The 20127-nt window shown below is 42.1% G+C and overlaps 1 protein-coding gene across 6 annotated transcripts in view; it reads right to left on the bottom strand.

Moving 5' to 3' along the window:
* The window catches only part of JARID2 (jumonji and AT-rich interaction domain containing 2), a 220279-nt gene that overhangs the window by 54415 nt on the left and 145737 nt on the right, over nucleotides 1-20127 (bottom strand). For all 6 annotated transcript variants that reach the window (XM_065667285.1, XM_065667283.1, XM_065667286.1 and 3 more), the window contains one exon: nucleotides 6921-7090. In XM_065667285.1, coding sequence (XP_065523357.1) covers nucleotides 6921-7090 — 170 coding nt within the window. The remainder of the gene's footprint in view (nucleotides 1-6920; nucleotides 7091-20127) is intronic.

Genomic DNA, 20127 nt, shown 5'->3' with positions numbered 1-20127 from the left:
ATGAGCTGCATCCAGAGGTTTGGCAGCTTCTCTGACACACGGCCTCATTTTGGGGCTGTATGCAGGTGGAAAAACCGTGCTTCCCCAAATGCTCCCAACATACTGGCATCTCAGTATTTATAATTTAGGGCCTGCTTCTCATTTATTGTATGTCCTACTCATTATGCTTTGGCAGGACAGGAACAAGTCCCTGAAGTGAATATAAATGCAATTTATGCCTGTACTTTATGGTCGTTTTACGGAGCAAGGCTGGATGAGAATGAACTGCATAAACTATATACGAAAGCACAACTATATCTCACTTGTCTAACTCCACCTGCAAGAAAGGTTACAGAGGGAGCTCCCCCGGTTCCTGACAAATAGGGAGGAAAGGCCATCCCAAATACAAAAATGAAACAGAGCTCAGAAACACACCAATTCTCCAACTCTGCCTTCCTCTGTCATTATACGAATCACAAGACGCTTAGTGTTATGAATAACTTATCAGCTAGTGTAGTGGCATAAACCCCATTTTCTTCATGGTCCATTCTTCAAAGCAGTAGAGCTAAAACCAAAAAGGAAAGGAAATTGTTCCTTTTCCAGGGAAATGAAGTAAAGATGGGGAAATCTGTGAGTCCCCAGGAAAAAAAGGTTCACTTTCCCAAGTTCACAAAACACATACCAGAGTCCACTGAATATGAAAAGAAAGTGCTTCTCACATCTAGAATTCATATCTGGCAGTCTGAAAGCATTATACCTTCACTAACCTGGCTAGATTTAGCAGTGAACATCAAAACCAACCCTTCCCACATACCCTTCAACCCCCAACTTCATGTTCCCCTCCATCATGAACAAGACAAGTCCACAAGTCTGAAACCACTGCACTGCCATTCCCAAAAGGCTATCAGGTTTTAGACCCAAGAGATCCTGAGGCCCGTCTGTGGCACAAAATAAGCCTTTCAGGGAGCACTGAACCTATGGAAGGTTTACAGGTTTACAAAAGCAGGCCCAAATGTTTCTGGCTTTGAGGAAGGGCAGGAATTGCCTTTGCCCATTGCCTTTACATGGCCCACCTGGGCACCAAAAACTGTGGGCAGCAATATTCTGAAGTGCTGCTGCTGCTATCGCAGCACTCATGATTTTATGCCAGTGGCTTACCCATAATCGACATCCAACTATGCCAATACCTATATACAGAGTTAAACATTTATCCTCATTTTACAGAAAAACCAAGCAGCTCGCTGAGGGACTCTGAGTGAGTCTGTGGCAAGTATAAAGGCTGAAACTCAAGCCTCCTGTTTCAATGAGTTAATTGAATCCCATGGCTTTTTGCAGGGTTAGATACTGGAATCATTAACAGACAGAAGAGAGGGGCCCCAAACCGGGAAGAGCAAGGAGAAAGTACTTTGATTCAGCTGTAGTACTACATGAAGGCTACTCCATCTTGCACTCAGCAGCTCTCTCCACCTCTTAAATCTCCCAATAGGCACACACTGATGGGAAGACACATGTTTCACTGCATGCCTGGAGGGACAGCCCTCAAGAAGCACTACAATCCCCTGAGAAGGAATAATACTATGGTACCGATTGCCAGGCTCTCTCTGCATACTTCATACACCTGCTGTTCTGTTCACTGTGAGCCCACACATTCACTTCTCCCTGCCAACACTGATTACTCTTGTTCTAAACCACCACGAGAGTTAGTTACGAGCCCGAAGCAGCATATTCCACAGGTGGACTGGGCAGTTGCACATATGAGAAATACCTCTTATTTTATACACCAGTGTTACTCCTAACTTTAAAGGCCTGCGAAATTGTGAAATTACAGTTATGAAATGCAAATTTATTTTTATTAAATGTTTGAGCAATTAAGACTAAATACCCTCAGAATTTATTCTTGTGTTTTAATCCATCCTAAAATGGCAGTCTCAAATACCAAATGATCAACAACAGACCTGATAAAAAGTCTTCTTCCAGTATTTTAAGCAAATGATTGTATATCTGCATGTTTTTGTATTATTTTTGAATTCTAAAAATTAACCCAGGCTGCACAGCAGCTCACATTTTTGAGCAGTGTTAGCATTTCACTGCTTTGCTTCCAGCCTAATCAAGTTTCTGTGTTATCTAATGTGCTTACTCTGATCTGGTGAGCATGTTTCCACAGTGGAAATGTGCTCCCTTGGAAGGCTGGTGCTTCAAGTATGTGACTGATGCAGCCACTGGCTCTCAAAGTCCAGTCTACTTATTGATACTGAACTACCAGACAACCATATCTTCTGCCTTGTCAAAAGCTAGGCAAAATTAACAGTTGTTTTCTACCATGCCTAAAATTAAGAGATCCCAACTTTCTGATTTTGGGGGGCTCTCCTGCTGTAATGGAAAACCTCTGCAAGTATCTAATGGTACAGGCAACCTCTCCTAAGACTCAAGAGAGAAGCCTGGGTTCAAAGGCCCACAAGCCTACCACCCAGAAAAGGTGTTTAAAAACAAAAATCAAAAACTTGTTTAAGAGCAAGCTGCAAGAGAACTGGGGCACTGAGATTTAGAAGCTACTCAAGTTCAGAAAAACATGCTATAGTGAGATATTCTATTTTGGGTTTGCTCAATTCTGATAAACAATCAAACCACTATTAAGTCCTTGCAGTACTCAAAGACAACGAACATTCGCACGTTTTACAGAACAGTTGTTAGAAGAGCCTGAAAACTCAATTTGTGAGATCTTGATTAAACCATCTTTATTTAGGAATCCCTGAAATTCTCTAGCATGCATCTCCCACAGGCCCAGCTTTATAAGAAAACTGATCATGGGAAAACATCTTAAAATGTAGGCTCCTCATCATAGCTTTCCTGTTATCACCTTTTGCCAAAGATCTATTGCTTACTGGGAGTTGTTTCTCCTTCCCCTTTTAGCTTTATATTATTCTCTCTTCAATTTTTTTAGCCTGTAAATAATTACAGAGAGTAAAGTTAACTTAATGCTCTGTAATGTAAGCTATTAACAAAAAATTTTATCAGAGGCAGAAAATATAGCAAAAATGAAAGCCGCTGTACAACCGCATGGAGATGACACACTTATGTCTACACCTGCTGCTGAAAGATACTAATTATGCTCCAGCAAAGGACATCCAGGCTCCTTCAAAGAACCTATTTAAAGATAAGAATGCTGCAGACAAACACTTCAGAGATACCTGCCCTACTCCCTTCCTTGTCTTCAAAATTCTGGGTCACAATATACTAGTAATTAAAATAAATACATAAATAAATAAATAAAGGAAAATAATTTTAAAATAATAGAAAGCCGGGGAGCCCTTGCCAAGTGTAGTCAGTTAGAGGTACTCCAGGGTTCTCAGATATTCATCAGCCATTACAGCTTTTTCATTCTGCTCTGCTTACCTTTTAAGAAGTAATTAGTACATTGTATTATCAAATCAAAGAGTTCAAAAAACAAACTAATTAAAAATATGTCTAAAGTCCCTAGTAGTCTGCATAATGAAACCAAGCAGGTCATCTTGGTTAAATTATCTCCCTTTGAAATAACAGGATGCTAAAAATAAGAAATTAAAGTGATCTGAATCATTAGATTTTCTGGCATTTAGCACAAGGCCATCTAAACGGGACTTCTTTTCCTAACTATGGAACCTTATGCATGTCAAGGGCCTTTCTTCCACATTGTCACGACAGTACTGCTCCATCACTCACAGAATACAGCTGCTGCTGCTTAAAATACCCCCGCCCCCTGAGTACCTAAGCCTGAACTTGTAGTGGTGATAGGATTTTTAAATTTTTCTATTTAAAAACTGAAAAGAATCTGAAGGACAAATTTAAACTGTGCCTTTGACACTGTTGCTCGGTGTGGAACAAGGACAGAGACATGATTGCAAAACTGTTTTCCCAGTCCTGGAGGAGACTCCGTTGCTGAAGAGAAGCTTTCATCATGAATGCAGCGACTATTTCATCAGAATGTTTTGAAGGACTAAGACCTAAGAGAATCCAAACTTTTAAAAATATAAACCAAACCGAAACAAAACCCCACAAACATGGGGATTTCCTCTCCTGGATCTTATTGCCACTACACTTACTACTAAATAATTTTCAAAGTGCTGAACTTACACCCTGTGAATGTGCTCTTATTTCCATATAATTGTATGTCACATTTCACCATGGAAGTGCAAAAAGCCACAGCTGGACAGACATCTGGACAGAAGTCAGAACAACCACATGTCCCATCATGCAAGCAATTTTGAGTCCCTCAGCATTTCAACAAATAATAGCACGGAGGTTCAAAACCAAAACAAACCTCTCCCCACCCCACCCCCCCCCCAAAAAAAAAAAAAAACCCAACCAAAAAAAAACCCAAAAAAACGACCACACAAGTCTTCTGCATGCAGGGTTTAAGTAAGCTGCTGGCTCTTCCATCTCCAAGCTCACTGGGTACTACCAGAAGAGCAACCTCAAACTGAGCCTGCTGCCTTGGAAGGCCACTTGTGGGACCTTTCTGGAGCTGGGTGTACCAGCAGGCTGCTACAGGAACTTCCTGTAAGCGTATTAAGAACCAGCTTCCACCTCCTTTTCCCAATGGGCACATCAAAAGAGACAATCACCTGAAGCTAAACCTCCCTAGGGACCAAACGGGCACAATCTCAGGTAGCCAGGACCTCCTTAAGGACAAAGCAGTCCAGACACTGCAGCCAGAAACATGCTAATATTGATCTCAATAGCCCCACTCCTTCTCCCTCCAAGTCACAGACACTCTTCCTGCACCTCCACAGAAATGAATCCATATAGCAGATACCCAATCCTGATTTTACTGGTTCTTTTCAGGCTTTATAAAGGGGTGATAGAGCAATAACCTTGTGGAGGTGCTGAAACAGCTGACAGCTTCCCCTTTCTGCCTTTCTTCAGACTGTTTGAGCAGACCAAGAACATGCCATATGTGGCACTCAGAGTAGATATTCCTCTCATGGTTTTTACTATAATTGTAATTGGGATCTTGCCGTCTGAATGCACGTGTTGTCTGAAATATACGAGCACTCCTGCATACTGAAGAAATTAGGAATGAATAGCAAGTTCTTAATTGACAGTACAAAACATCAATTATTCTACAGATGAATAACAAAGAAGGAAATTACAGGTGCAAGAGCTAAACAGTCACTGATTAAAATTAAAAAAAGAAAGAAAAAGAAATATACAAAAAAAAAAAAAAAAAAGAAAAAAAACCCCCAACCTTCTGAACGAAGTACTGGAAGAGGACAAAAGTACCCATCCTTCCCATCTGCATTGTTAAAGCAGAATGCCAAGAGACAGTAGGAAATAAAAATGGGGACAAGTCACATCCCCACAGAGGTTGCTTTTCTTTAAGTGCAAGTGCCTTCAAAGCTATAAATAACATGCTTAGTTAGCAAGCAGAGGAAACAAGCGTGTGAATGCAGCCATGTGTGCTCACACAAATACACACACACCCCCACCATCTGAATTTTCCCACCAACAACTGTGGCAGTTGGCCCAGATCACAGCAATGACATGCTGCCAACAGACTGATCAACCTCACAGCAGACTAAATTAGAAATACATTTCCACAGATTAAATTTCAGAGGACTGTGATACAACTTAAGCTGCATTAGAAATTCTGCTCCTCACGATCCTTTAAACAAACACAAAAGCTAGCAAACCACCCCCCTCCATCCCTCCACCCACCCACTTTACCAGAAGTCCCAACAGGATGGAGGTTCCATATTGGACCAGAGTCAAGACAGATAAATTATATACTAGTCTAGAGCTATCACAGCCTAAAATCTCACAGAAAAGAAGAAAAAATAAACCAAAACACGCTGCATTACAGTGAGACAGTCTCAACAGGAAGCTATAGGTGGTGTTGACCAGTGTTGCCCAAAGATGCAACAGAGATCTCAGAACTAAAAGAGGAAACTCAAACACAAGCTTTGAAAGACTCAATGCACTAGGTAAGACTTTTGCAGACAAACCCTCTGTAACAAATGCACACCCTTTCAGCAAGTAATGGGACAAAATAACCACAAAAAGGCATTGTTCCAGCACATCAAGGATGAAGCAGTGACTAGCAAAGAGGGCTATGGGGGGCACCTGCCGAAAGAGAAACATACCATGAGAGCTATTATGACAACTGGAAGATTAAACTGAAAGATGCGATCTTCAGTACATGACTTGGGACACAGAGCCATGGAAAGTCCCAAGAAAAGAGACCACTCATACAAGGTCTTCTTCTTTAGCTTCATCTGGTCAGCCGTACCTCACACTAAGATCCCCAAGTCTGACATGCAGGCTCACAGACACGCTCCAGTGACCACAGACACACACTATACAGCTCCAGCCAGGCTCAGGCACCTGCTACTGTGAGATAATTCAGGTTTCTTGCTGTACAACTTCAGATGCCTCATCTTCACTGCAGAGCGAAGGAGCTCACCTGTTTTAATTATCACCATGGGAGCAATCCAGCTCCCGGGGCAGCTAAGAATAATGGCAACCCCTCCACCCACTGACAGATGAAAAGCCTCCCTCAGACTGAACAATAAAGGACAGTGAGTAGGTAGAGAAGGGGAATTTCCAACCAGATTTCTCCTTTTGCAGGAACAAGTACTCAGGCAAGATAAGCACTTCTGCAGTTCATAGTCAGACAAAACAAAGGAGGATGGGAAGGACTTAAGAGAGCTAGAAAAAAAACATTCAGAATAACAGAGTACTAAGTATAAATTTCCCCTTGTGCTATTACCGGCCTCATTTTATAATCTTTACAACCATGAACTTGAACACTCCTGCTGCAGGTATGGTCAAATTGCTGAGAGCTGAAATGCACACAATATATTCAAGTGTAGTACAGCACTTTTGTCTAGCTGCTGCTTGGTGCATGGTGCTATGGGTCATGCTTTGAATGAGACTGTCCCCCTAGCCTGCTACAAGACTCCTACCTCGAAGACAGAGGAAAGTGAGAAAATCTTCTGTCTTGGGCTTCCTTTTGGAGAGGTCAGAAATCTGAGTGGCAGGAGGGGGTAACAACGGCTCCACTATCTTTATTGGAGTTGTGCTGGGACTGTTTGGCTGGGACTGAGCAAACTTCCTTTGTGCTTGCAGCCTTGGCCTGTGGAAACAAGAAGCATATGAGAAGCATGTTAGGCAAAAATTGTAGGAGAGACATCAGAACATAAAAAAAAAAAAAAATAAAAATAAAAAAATCAGAACTCAAAATAAAATTTAAAAAGGGGGAGGGATGGGGAACAGAGAGGGATTTGAATCCATCTCCCACCAACATCATATTCGTAGCCAGGTCAACTGCAAAGACAGTATTTTATTTGCTTCACCCTTTGCTATCTTGTGTGACAATTTGGAAAACCAGAAAGAAAACATCTTGACTATAAAATCTGTGACTACTATTTCATATGTTCCAAGTATTTTCTTGTGTATCATACAATTACAGTTTACCATTCACTTATTTGGAAATTAAATCTGTATTTTGCACCATGAAAATGCCTACTTTTTTTAAGTGTTAGTGTTCTTTGCTTCTTGTTTTTAATTAATTTACAAATTAGGTTTATTTTAGCTCCATTAAGGATTTAATTTATTCCAATCTGCTAGAATCTTATTTACATTCTAAGATATATATTAATAGATAAGGAATATATGTTAGTGCCTAGTTCTACAAAAACAAATTGAAGCCTTTAGGGAAAGATAAAATATCTTTGGCAGGGAAAACAGCAGGTAAAAGCCATTACATTTTTGTTCCCTTGGCCACAGCCTAGAAGACTGTAAGCGCAGAGGGCCAGAGTGGGGTTAAGTAGTATTTGTGGTAAATCTGTAAGGATGAAGAACACGCATGGAGTGAATTTGTCTCAGTCCTGGTACTGAGTGATAGACTGGTAAGTTTTAGAGTATGCTTGGGTACGGCTGTAGAGAGTGAACAGATGCAGGTGGTTTTGGCAGTCAGGCAGCAAATTATTTCAAGCCTATCTGAAGGCTTTGATTAACTGCTAGGTGGCAATGAATATGATTTTCTTTAATATGTCTAGAACACAAATTGGTATTAGGGAAAGCGCTTTAGGGCAGGACAGATACCCGGAGGGGGTCTCGCTGGGAACCTGGCTCGGCTCAGCATTTAAGAACATGCTAATTTCTCACTTAAGCAACTGGGATTCTAATTATGATCCTTATTACAGCTTCAAAAGGCAGAGAAGCAACTGAAAGAACTTAAAACCTCATTGAGAAAGGATGCAATTTTATGTCATTTTCTTCCCTAATAGCAGACTATTTACATAATGTCAAACTGAAACATGTATCAAATAACACTGAAGGAAAAACCAGGTCTTGTCACTCCATGGCAGGCTTGGCTGTTGTGACTCAAGGAAAGCGCAGTTATCCTTCAGAGTGGCTGAAACACGGAATTGAGAAACCTCTTCTTTTTCACGGATACTAAACTTAAATAGTTGGGCAAGAGGTTTGTTACTGTGCTTTAAAATCCTGCATTTTTGTGGCTAAAAGGGGAAAAAAATGAAAATCCCAGAAGTACTGGTATAAGTATATAAATGTCCCCTAATGACAAACAGAGAAAAGTAACATACAGCAATTTTCTCCCTGAACTCTGCATAAAACTGTCCATGTCCTTACTACTCAACACCCACCGCCCCAAACAACAAAACCCACCAGCCATTCCTACTACTTACTCGCACCTCCTTAATGGCAAATACAACATGGTGTTTATTTTTATCACTGTGCTTGCAATTTTTAAATCGGAACTAAGACTGTTGGACACGTATTTCTCCATATCTATAAACAATTAACTTTCCAGAATGAAGGTCTTGTACAGGTCTGCCTGCATATCCCCAAAATCACTCAAGATTGCTTTGCAAATTCCTATTCCTTCAAGCAGACTGAGGACTCCCGCACAGGACGAATGGGATTTTAATTTCAACCATCTACATTTATATCACCAAAACCACACACACGGCCGGAGAAAAATTATTTGTGTTGGCTTCTGTTCTGCACAAAATATACCATCTCTTGGCAAAACACAGACTATGAAGGTTAGCAGGCAACTCTGCCTGCTACTCTCATCTACACAGCAATTTTTCCCTATCCGTGTGCTTCCTCAGTTGGGCTGTTAAAACCACACACCATCCACTATCCGCATCTCTGAAGCTAGATGCTGTGATCTCATGTGATCAAAGACAAGCATAGGGAAGGACTCCACAAGCACACACCCCTCCAACCCCCCACCCCCCAAAAAAGTAAAGGTTAAGCCTGTTTCATGGTTCAAAATTAACCCTTTGCAGCAAGGATTTGCCAGGGCTGCTTGCACCATCCTTAGTACTGGTCCCTAAAGCACTGAAAGAGGATTAGGAAATGGCCTGAACACATTAGTGAGTTGAAAGAGCTTTCGGTTCAGTCCGTCTTTGAAAATACACTCTCTGCTAGCCAGCCTTCCCTGCTCACTTTGCTTGCCCACTTCCTACAGGGCACACAGCCTGGCGCGGCCTGGCTGCATCACCAGCTCTTCACTACCTCCCATGGAGTGGGGGCCCTTCATTTCAGCAAGGACAGTGAAAACTCCAGATCTTCCCTCCAGCCAACTCCAGGCTACAACCATGAACTTCTGCATCTTCCCCAGGGAAGCTGTGGAGACTTGTTGCTGTATGTTCAGATGTGTTTGAGATGCTTCTCTCACACCTCTGTGGATGTTTGCTGTACTTCCTCTTGTTTCGTTTGAGCTCAGTGGCACCAAAGCAGGCCTGCTCCTTATGAAACACCATTTTTTTATTAAAACCGTGAGCAGTTACAGGGCATACGTATCACCCATTCAATTTATGAGCACTAGTAAATTAAGGCATTCTTTTGTGACTGCAGATTCCTTTAGTTTCTGCAAAAACTGCTGCCTTTTGCATGGACAGACACGTGTTCCACAGGCTTCTACTTCAATGCCTGAGGGTATACAGAGTGAGCTATGAGAAAAAAAACAGGCTACTCTGCAGCTACAATATATTGGGATGAGGCATCAAGGTTAGGATTAAAAAGCCAAACTTTTAAGCAGCCTTTGCTCCAGATCTGTGTAAAGATAACCAGTTTCAAAAGGGGGCCAGCAAAAGGAAAAACACATACCTTTCAAAACACGGGCAACAACTTAAAACTGTTCCCTTGTGAAGGAGTGTATGCATCTTAATAACCTTGTACGTCCCCATGAAAACTGCTAGAAGCATAAAACCAATTATTTCGGGTAGGTTTCACATTACACTTAATCCAATATAAGTGTGAAGTTGCTGCCAAAAAAGGAGGTACGCTCCCTCCACTACAGTTACATCAGACGAAGTATAGCAGCCTGCTATACTCACGCACCCTTTGTGAGCAAGGCAGAATAAGTAAGCAAGTGATCAGTGCTCAGAAACACATTTTGTGTGAGTGATGTATACCTAGACTTTAGTAAAGCCTTTGACACCACTTCCCACAGCATTCTCCTGGAGAAACTGGCTGCTCATGGCTTGAATGGGTATACTCGTCACTGGGTAAAAAACTGGTTGGATGGCCAGGTCCAAAGAGTGGTGGAGAATGGAGTTAAATCCAGCTGGCAACTGTTCACGTGGTGTTCCCCAGGGCTCAGTACTGGGGACAGTTCTGTTTAATATCTTCATCAATGATCAAGTGCACTCTCAGTAAGTTTGCAGACAGCACCAAGCTGGCCAGGAATGTTGATCTGCTTGAGGGTAGGAAGGTTCCGCAGAGGGATCTGGACAGGCTGGATCAACGGGCTGAGGCCAGTTGTATGCAGTCCAACAAGGCTCACTGCCAGGCCCTGCACTTGGGTCACAACAGTCCCATGCAACATTACAGGCTTGGGGAAGAGCACTTCAAACCCTGTGTTCAGTTCTGGGCCCTTCACTACAAGAAAGACATTGAGATGCAGGAGCAGGCCACAAAGCTTGCAAAGAGTATAGAGCACAAGTCTTATGAGGAGCAGCTGAGGGAACCGGGGTTGTTTAGTCTGGAGAAGGGAAGGCTCAAGGGGGACCTTACCACTCTCTACAACTACCTGAAAGGAGGTTGCAGTGAGGCAGGGATCAGCCTCTTCTCCCAAGTAACAAGAGATACGGAGAAGAGGAAATGGCATCAAGTTGTGCCAGGGGAGATTTAGACTGAATATTAGCAAGTATTTCTTCACCAAAAGGGCTGTCAAGCATTGGAACAGGCTGCTCAGGGAAGTGGTTGAGTCACCACCCCTGGAGGTATTTAAGAGACACATTGATGTGGCACTTAGGAACATGGTTTAGTGGTGGACTTGGCAGTGATAGGTTAACGGTTGGACTCAACGATCTTACAGGTCCCTTTTCCAACCTAAACAATTCTATACACACATAATACCACCAGTGGGGCTTCATTCTTTGCTTGTTAATGCAACAGTTTCTGCTGGAATGACCTATTTAGCATGCATTTGGCAACAGAAGACAGATTGGCACAGGTGCCAAAAAGAACAACAAAAATCCCTTTTGTGTTCTCAAAATAAATTGTTCGCTCTGTCCTCACCAAAAGGGTATGCACTATTTAAGACCTGCAAATACTCAAACTTTGCAAGAAGGAAAAAGATGATGGAAGAACTCAAAATAATACCACATCTAAACATCATATAAACACTCAACACGCAGCCAGAAACATCCAGACTATTCAAACTAAACAGTAATTCACCTTCTCCCAACAGAATGTTATTTTCCTTCTACTGCTTCTGAAAGACTTTAAACACCTAGCTACGACATAAAGTTCAAAAAAGTCTCAGCCTGAGGAAACCTCACCTCCACTGTTTTGGAATGCGTCTCTTCTACTGAACTGACTGTTTAGGTCTGAGACAACAAATTACAGGCCAGAGACTAAAACTCCGCAACAAAAATACCTCAAATGTATAGGATAGACTACAAAACATTTCTCTCCAATACAAAATACACTTTTTGAAGCTTTTTTAGACTGGAATTTATTTTTAGTTGAATATATTAAGCAAATTGCATTCTTTATAACCAAAACACTACAGTTTGCGTTAGCTGAAAATACTTCGGAAACATCTTTTAAAATAGAATATCCTAGCACTACTCCTTTAGCTTGAAGAAAATGACATGTTTAGGAAGAAAACCCGTACTATACAAAGGTGGTTTTCTTCTTGCAAAGCAAAGCTTGGGCTAGTAGTAGTCTGTGTTAAATTTAGTAAATGTTAATACTCTAGATAACGGCGTGTGCTGCACTGGCTACAAACCAAGTATTAAATTATCAGCACGCAAGATTTAGTTGTACATCAGAACAAAAATCTAACTATTTTTGGTTTATTACTCCATAACTCTTAAAAGAAAGCAAAGCTTAAGTACTAGAAAACACATACAAAGAACAATAAGCACAACTGAATTGATAATATATATGTATTTATACTAACCTATTTATAGTGAATTCTGGGGTTGAAAGGCTGTCCTCATACCCAAACATCTTAACTGGGAAGAGATTTGCAAATAGACCTGGTTTTCAAATATTCTCTGATCTCCAGCAATCTGATGGTTATAATAAAACTTCCTGCTTGTTATGTAGTATAATATTTGGTTGCTGTTTGGTCTTACAACCTTTCATTTATTCTTTGAACTTCATTTTTGGCTTTGTTGTTTCCTGATTTTCTGTAGTCTGATGTTTATATCCTTTTTCTTTATGGTATCACCACTAGAGTTATATTTCCAAACTCTATCAGAACTATAGCTTAAGAAGCTGCTTGACTGACACAGTTTCATGATTAATTCCCATCTCCTTTTGAATGCAGTATGTTTTTCACTTTCCGAGCTGCTCATGAGCAGTCTGCAAGCTAAAGCAAAGGAAGTGTTCAAAGCCATGTTGGATGGGTCTTTTGAACAACCTGGTCTAGTGGAAGGTGTCCCTGCCCATGGCAGGTGGGGTTGGAACTACATGGTCTTCAAGGTCCCTTCCAACACAAACCATCCGGTGAATCTATCTTTCTAAAAGCAGTATCAGTATTTTAACACTTTGCTTTCGTTGCTTCTCCTCCTGAGGAACTGCAGTGTAAGTATTCGCAGACATTTAATCACATTAAAATTGCTACTACTACTAAGTGGTGATGAGCTGGTAATAGTTTTCACTAAACACTGAGTAGACAGGAATACAGAATTGTTTACGGTCTGACCTAAGGTTGGGCTTTTGAGAAGCCATTCCCTAGCAAAACTCACCTTTTAACAGAGAAAGTTCAGGTTTCTTGTTGCTGCTCACTTACGCTTTGCAATTCCCACACCTCCACTATTATGCCTCTCAATCTGGGCGCCAGAAATTCAGGGCACCATATATGTGGTGCGCTTGACCCTGCACAGATATAGCTGAGCTAAGTTCTGTGGGACTTCCCATATTGCTTTTTCAACCCGACTATCCCATACAGCTGCACAAATCACAATTGAGCATTATGGCTGCCCATCCATCAGCAGCTAGTACCCATTACAGGGAAAGCTCTGGTACAGACAGGTGCTCTACCACACTGATATTTGCTTTTGTGCTCAACATTCTGTGCTAATATTGTTCTAATTTCTCCTCTGCCATGTACCTGGGTTATTAATTTCCCTACTATGACACTTTGCTGGCTTGGTGAAGTAGTTATCTCCAAGTTTTACTTGTCCCTACCCCTGATTTAGATCAGGTTTGAAGTGCACCATCTTTTGTTTTCATGAGAGCTAACACACAATTTACACATATGGTTTAATTGCACTGTGCAACGTGACACTCGGTGTAGCGCACAACATGCCTATATGCAAAGATTCATCTGGGGGTGCAGTTTTGTTTATTAAGGTAACTGTACCTGAAGGTGATATGCTGTAGGTATGTTCTGCCCTCATTAAAAGTAAGAAAAAAAAAAAAGAGGGAAAACTCCACCACAACAAAAAGTCATTTAGGTTTTAATAGACAGGCGTCTGCTAGAGATCAGATTATTATCAAGTATGTAATTTCCACCTCAAACAAAAGCAAGCATGTGACAGGCACTTCTAGGCAGGCCTAAGGTGAACAGGCAAAATTTGGTGCTGGAGGTACCATTCTTCACAGGACAACTGGGAAATCCTTGTCACTATCATGTGCGCCAGTGCTAATAATGGAAAGGCGTTTGGGAATGACATTTAATGGATGATAATTGAGCTAATCCATACGCTTAATGCTTAAAGTTCAAAGTAAAGCCGGCAACTAAAACTTGTTTGCTAAGAACTCTTCAAATTATCATTAATTTGGGGTCGCCTATTTTTCCTGACCATGCTCACTGATCACAAGAAGTGAGCATGATCAGGAATTTGCAGTCTCCAAAAGCACCTCACTTCATGCAGTTTAACAGAGATACTATACCCACTAAATGAAATAGCTGGCCGTTAAAATCATGTACATGACAGCCTTGAGTGAAATAAGATTTCTTAAAGGCTGCCTTAAAGACACTGTTTACCACTCCCCATCGCGTTAACTGTGGAGGAACTGGACAACTCCACTTCATATATACTCCACCTCACACATACAAGTGGCCATGATGACACAGGGACGCAGACCTTGCCTGCTTGACTGAGGCCCATTCTGGATGGTATAGAAGAAGCTGTAGAAAACTAAACCTGCATTTAGATTTCAGCTATGGATCCAGGCAGTTCAGTTGCTTCAGTGGTCTAGATAACCTCAAGGGGGATGAATCACACTGGGTACTAAACGCCCTGAATTTTTGTCCTTAAACATCAATAGCGGTCAGAGAATTTTGCTGCTACCCTGATACAGCAGTAGGATTTCCCAGTGTGAACCTGAGTCCCTTCCATAGACCTCAAGATATACAGAAGCAAAGATGAACAAAAAACAACACAAAAAAAGCAAAATTGTAATCCGTCAAGCTTGCAGCCCTTCTCCAGGAGCATGGATCTCCTCTCATCCTACTGCTGCAACATGTTTTAGCTAGATCTGATGCAAGAACAGTCCATGCTTATTGTATGCCATGTATGTCACCGCAGCGCCGGACACAGGGTTGCAAACTCTTGTCACACTCAAACAAAACCAGGACCCCAAATTACCAAGGCACAATTCCAGCACAATACAAATACAAATCCACTTATCTGCCTTCAAACATCAAAAAGAAGATGGAAACTCTCTTTTTACAAGGAGTCACATGGAGAAAACAGGGGATATGGGCACAAGTTACTCCCAGGGAGATTCTGCTTAGATGCAAAGCTTTCACAATGAGGACAATCAGCCAATTGCAATAATCTCCCCAAGGAAGGGGGGCATTCCCTAACACTGGTAGTCTAGGTCATGCTTTCCCAAGTAAGGTTGGACCAGATGATCCCTGAGGTCCCTTCCAAGCTGGTATACTATGATTCCATGATTCAGACTCCAGCAGCTGGAAAAAGGTTGATATTTACCATCGAATGTCAAAAGCTTCTACCCATCCCATGTACAAGTACATGGCTGTGGCAAGTACAGGAGGTTTTTTTATCAGTTGCTGCCAATGGAGAAGAGGCAGGGGGAGCATAACCAAATGAGGATATGGCAGATAAATGAAGCCCCCAAGAAGCTGTTTTTCTACAGTTAACTGCCTTTGTCATCAGATCACACTATATCAACTGTTCTACAGACTGTCCATAAATCCAGGTCCAGAGACTTATTCCTGTGTAAGTGTAAGATCTGGACAATCTATTTCAGCAAGACAATGTCTCTTTGAAATCCACTTTCTCCACGGTTGTCCCAGCTGAGATTGGACAGGAATTTTTTCTCCTCTATAGAGGCATGTGGTGAGCTGTACACGGCAATAGATGGCAGAAGAGATCCTTCTGAATACTGGGAACAGGTGGTGCCACCCTTCCTTTGTCCTGCAATAGTTCTTAAAAATTCCTATTTTGGAGTAGCTTCCATCTAGTCTAAGAACGTGAGCACCGGTTTGTTAACTTTTGACTGCTATGGATTGTAATCCAGCTATGTCTACACTGAAACCACACTGCAGGTTGCAAAAACCCACCCAGGCTAAGCCTTCAAATCCAACAGTCCACGTGGGGCTCTAACAACACCACTGCAGGTGTTTTGCTGTAGGCCCTACAAATGCTCCTCACAAAATCCTGGTTATTGCCAACATCCTTGCCACCACAGCCAACAGCATTCAGCTGGGCCAGCCCAGATATGCTCACACAAGCTACAAATGTGCATAGTAATGCAAAACCATCCTCACTGACAAAGGACAAGAAATGGGAACGTACTGCAGCAGTCTATTCTGGAGTGGCCTGGATACCTCTGCTTCCTTGCAGTTCCATGAGATATGCATGCTGCAGAGACTGTTCCATAGACATAGCTTCTGATACTAGAAAAACCAAGTTGACTCTATGGGACTACGCTACAGTGGGAGCCACCACCATAATGTGGATCAGTACTGAGTGACATTTGATGAATGCTTATTTCAGCAGCATGGCCATCTTCAACAGTCTGACTCCTCCCCATGCTCCCTCCTATGCACAGCTTGCTTCTGGCTCCTGCACCATGCTCTGGAGCCATACCTCTTATGCAGCACTTCTCACCTCCATCTGCTGCTTGGTTCTCTTCACTGGAGTACCTTACAAACTGCTTACCAAGTACAGCTCAGCACAGACACCTACAGACCTGCTCGGCAAATGGAGACTTGAGTTCCTGCATCCAGAAATAGGGGCTCCCCCTCTTTTCTGGTAGTGTGACCCAAGACTCCTATTTCTCAGCTTCAGCCAAACCCACCACCCCATACTAGGCAAGTTTTACAGGAAGCACATCACCAAGGACTGACTTTAGGCTAGGCCTGCTGTTTTCATGCCATGTACATAAAATGTTGCACAGAGAAGAGCATCACCTTATAACAGAAAACTAAAATACAAAACCCCAGCAGAAGGGGGGGGGGGGGGGGGGGGGGGAAGGAAATTGTTCACATTTGCTTGTTTTTAATAATCACCAGCAGATGTCTGAGCAAGTATTACATCCTGATGAACTTTTCTCCAAGGAGAAAACCACAAAAATACAATTATTTTTTCATATTAAACCCTGTCCCATGTGCTGGAACTAAACAAGGTAAACTCCATGCTAACAAGCACCTTCTATACTGGGTGGGGGATGCAATTCCCAGCTCACTTGCACAGTCTCCACCTACAGGCAAAAAACCGGTAAAATCCTGGTGCCGGGACTTGGCAGGTGGAAGAGCAAAGCAATCCTCTTAGTCTTCTGGTACTAAGTAAAGCCAGTGTGGGACAAGCCCAGGGGCACAAAATGGTCTCCCCTTGCACTTCACCCACTCTGCAATATCATCCCTCTGTCTGCATTGACTTATGTGTAAGAGGGACCTTGTTATCTACCACAGATACTTATTTTTTTTTTTTTCAAAAGTGTTTTTGGCTCTATAAAATTATTTCCCACCCTTATGGAAGAGAATCTACAGATTGTTAAAGCCTGTCCATTTTCATAAAACTTGAGCATTTGCCCACTACTTTATTACACTGAAGTCAAAGCTACTTTTAGCACAACACACTGTGTGACTTCAATATTCCTCTAGTATCATTTTCAGAATTCTCAGACATCTGAGGGACATCTGCAAAACCTGTTTGCTTCCCAGTTCCCAACCAGGAGACATTAAACAAAAACAGCACGGTTTAGATGACAGAACTTTCCACTTCCTTACTCATGCAACGCCCTCCAGCACTACCCAAAACCCCAGCTCCTGATAAATTCAGTGCTGTTCTTTGTTGCATGCTTCTCTTCAAAACTGCTGCAGATTCAGACTGAATGGCACATGATATGCCAGATTATTATGTCCAAACACATCAGCAGCTCCCTCTCCAATAATCTGACCAACTGCTAGAGCTCAAGAGGGTGCAAGATCAAAGCTGTGCAACTGAAGGAAAGTTTGTTTCGCTTTGAACAGCCTTCTCTCTGCATTTGTGACTTTTTTAATTAAAAAAAAAAAAGTTATTTTACAGATCATTTCATTCCTGAACCTCAGAAAAACATGAACGCGTCAACTCTTGCAATCTTTCACGATCGCCTTAAAAGCAACTTGCACTAGCAAAAAAATTAGAGATTACTTCTGGCAGAAATGTCAGAAGTAACAGTGTATGGATCATTTTAGCCATCATCTGAATGGCTGAAAAACTTCCTGTTCAATTAAGTCCTCCATTAATCCCTACCATTTAAATACAATTTTCCATCTGCCGGCAGGAAGTGATAAAAGTCACACGGTCAGTAGGTCGTGGGCATTTTAACCTCTTGCAGAGGCTGCAGCTTGCAATTTAACCATACCTGAAACCAGATATCTGCACTTCCCATGGGACTGGCCTTTCGAAGGCTCCTCTACCACCTGGCTATTACCAGGGACTTAACATTTCTCTTGTAAAACTACTTTTAGACACACAGGACGTGTAATTAAAAAATCCTAAATAAATAAAGACACAAGACACCCCATATCTGCTGCTCAGACTTCGTTCTGATAAGCAGCAAAGTGATCACTTCTGTGTAAGACAATCACATTCACCATCTTATCAAAAACATTACTGAATAGAAACGCACAAATGAGCTATTGGAGTGGATGGGGGTGCAGCCATGAAAGGGGGGTTTGAAATTTGTACACTGTTATGTTAAACCTGTACTAACCTTACATGACTCTGAAGATAGAAGACAGAAAGAACTTCAGCAGGTGCCATGGCCACTCTTCAGTCTCTTTTCCCACATCACTGCAAATTTTTGCATTTTTGGAAGCAAACTGCAACCCTCTCCAGGCTTCCTCCCCAGGAGTCAAACAGCCTATTCTTGCAAGCCAATCAGACAGATGCAGTCAACTGTCCCAGTAACTCTGTGCATGCCTTCTTTCAAGCCATGCCACATCCTGCTACCAGTCAAACTGGTCTGAAAAGGAAAGGAGTCATTCACTCAGCACCTCTTCTCTAAGGGACACCAAACCCTACGAGAGAGGGCTGGCTAGACTGCCAAAACATGCTGTTTTTCTCTTGCTTCTGAATGCCAGATAAAGTAGTTGGGAACTAATGATATGGAGGGAAACTACAGTAACAATTCCTGTGCCACCACAATCTACAGCCTTCTCTGCAGGCTTGCTTTCTTTACCTGCAGTAGCAAGTATTTGATTATCTCTTGCTTCTTGCCCTGTGTGTTGTGCCCTGCCATCCTGGGAGACTCTAGTCAAAGGACAAGTTGCATACTGAACTCATTCTGATACCAGGTAATCACAGTAAAAACACTTTCACACACAAGCCAGGCATACACACCACAAATTTGGCTGAGAAATGACAAAAATATGGTCCTTCTGAGAAGACTTTGTTCACAGAAGAGTGAAATTTATCAACACTTCATCTTCTCTCACGCCCTCCTTTTAGGATATGGTGGCATGTGAGCAGCAGGATGCCTGACATTTCATGATACAACCCAGCCAAACTAAGAGTGTTTTGACCATGGAAGAAGAAAGTCATGTTCCTTCTAGTCCTGCATCTCGGTGTGAACTCAGATCAGGAAGAGATGGGAACACACTCTTCAGGTGGGAGCAGGGCAATGGGAGTGGGACCATACCTTTCTGGAGCAGCAAACCATTGCATTATCTCACCTGCACCTTTCCACACTAAAGGAGGCTCAGTTTGGTTTAAACTGATCTCAGTAAAAGCTGCTGCAGAAAAAAGGTATGGTATATGTTCTTCCTTTCATCTCCAGCCACATGTTCCTGCTTATGCCAGCACTTGAGTTCCTGAGACCCCATAATGAGCTGGCTGAGGAAGTCAAATCTAGCTAGCTGAGAATTAATTTATAGGTTGATGTTTTTTCTTTGTCAGGTTGGGTTTTGTAAACATAGAAGTGCTGGTGTTGGCACAAAAGAGGTGGCAAGAACTGACTGGAGGGAAGCACAGGACTGCCTTTTCCAGTAGCAGCTTCCATTAACATCACCCTAAACTGACTGAGAAACATTAGTTACTGAACTGTAAAACTTCAACAGAAAATGTGCCTGGCAGCAATGCCAGTGTGGTCCCCTTTGCTGTCAATCCTTTTGCAACAAGGAGCCTGGTCTCCATGAAAACTTTCCAGTAAAGAACACAAATCCGGATAGTTGTGGGGTTTTTTTAACTTGATTAAAAAAACCAACCAACCAACCAG

Source organism: Lathamus discolor, chromosome 2, assembly GCF_037157495.1.
Source record: "Lathamus discolor isolate bLatDis1 chromosome 2, bLatDis1.hap1, whole genome shotgun sequence".
NCBI classification, from domain to species: Eukaryota; Metazoa; Chordata; class Aves; order Psittaciformes; family Psittacidae; genus Lathamus; species Lathamus discolor.
Note: the sequence above shows the minus strand (reverse complement) of the source record. Positions and strands in the feature narration are given on the sequence as shown.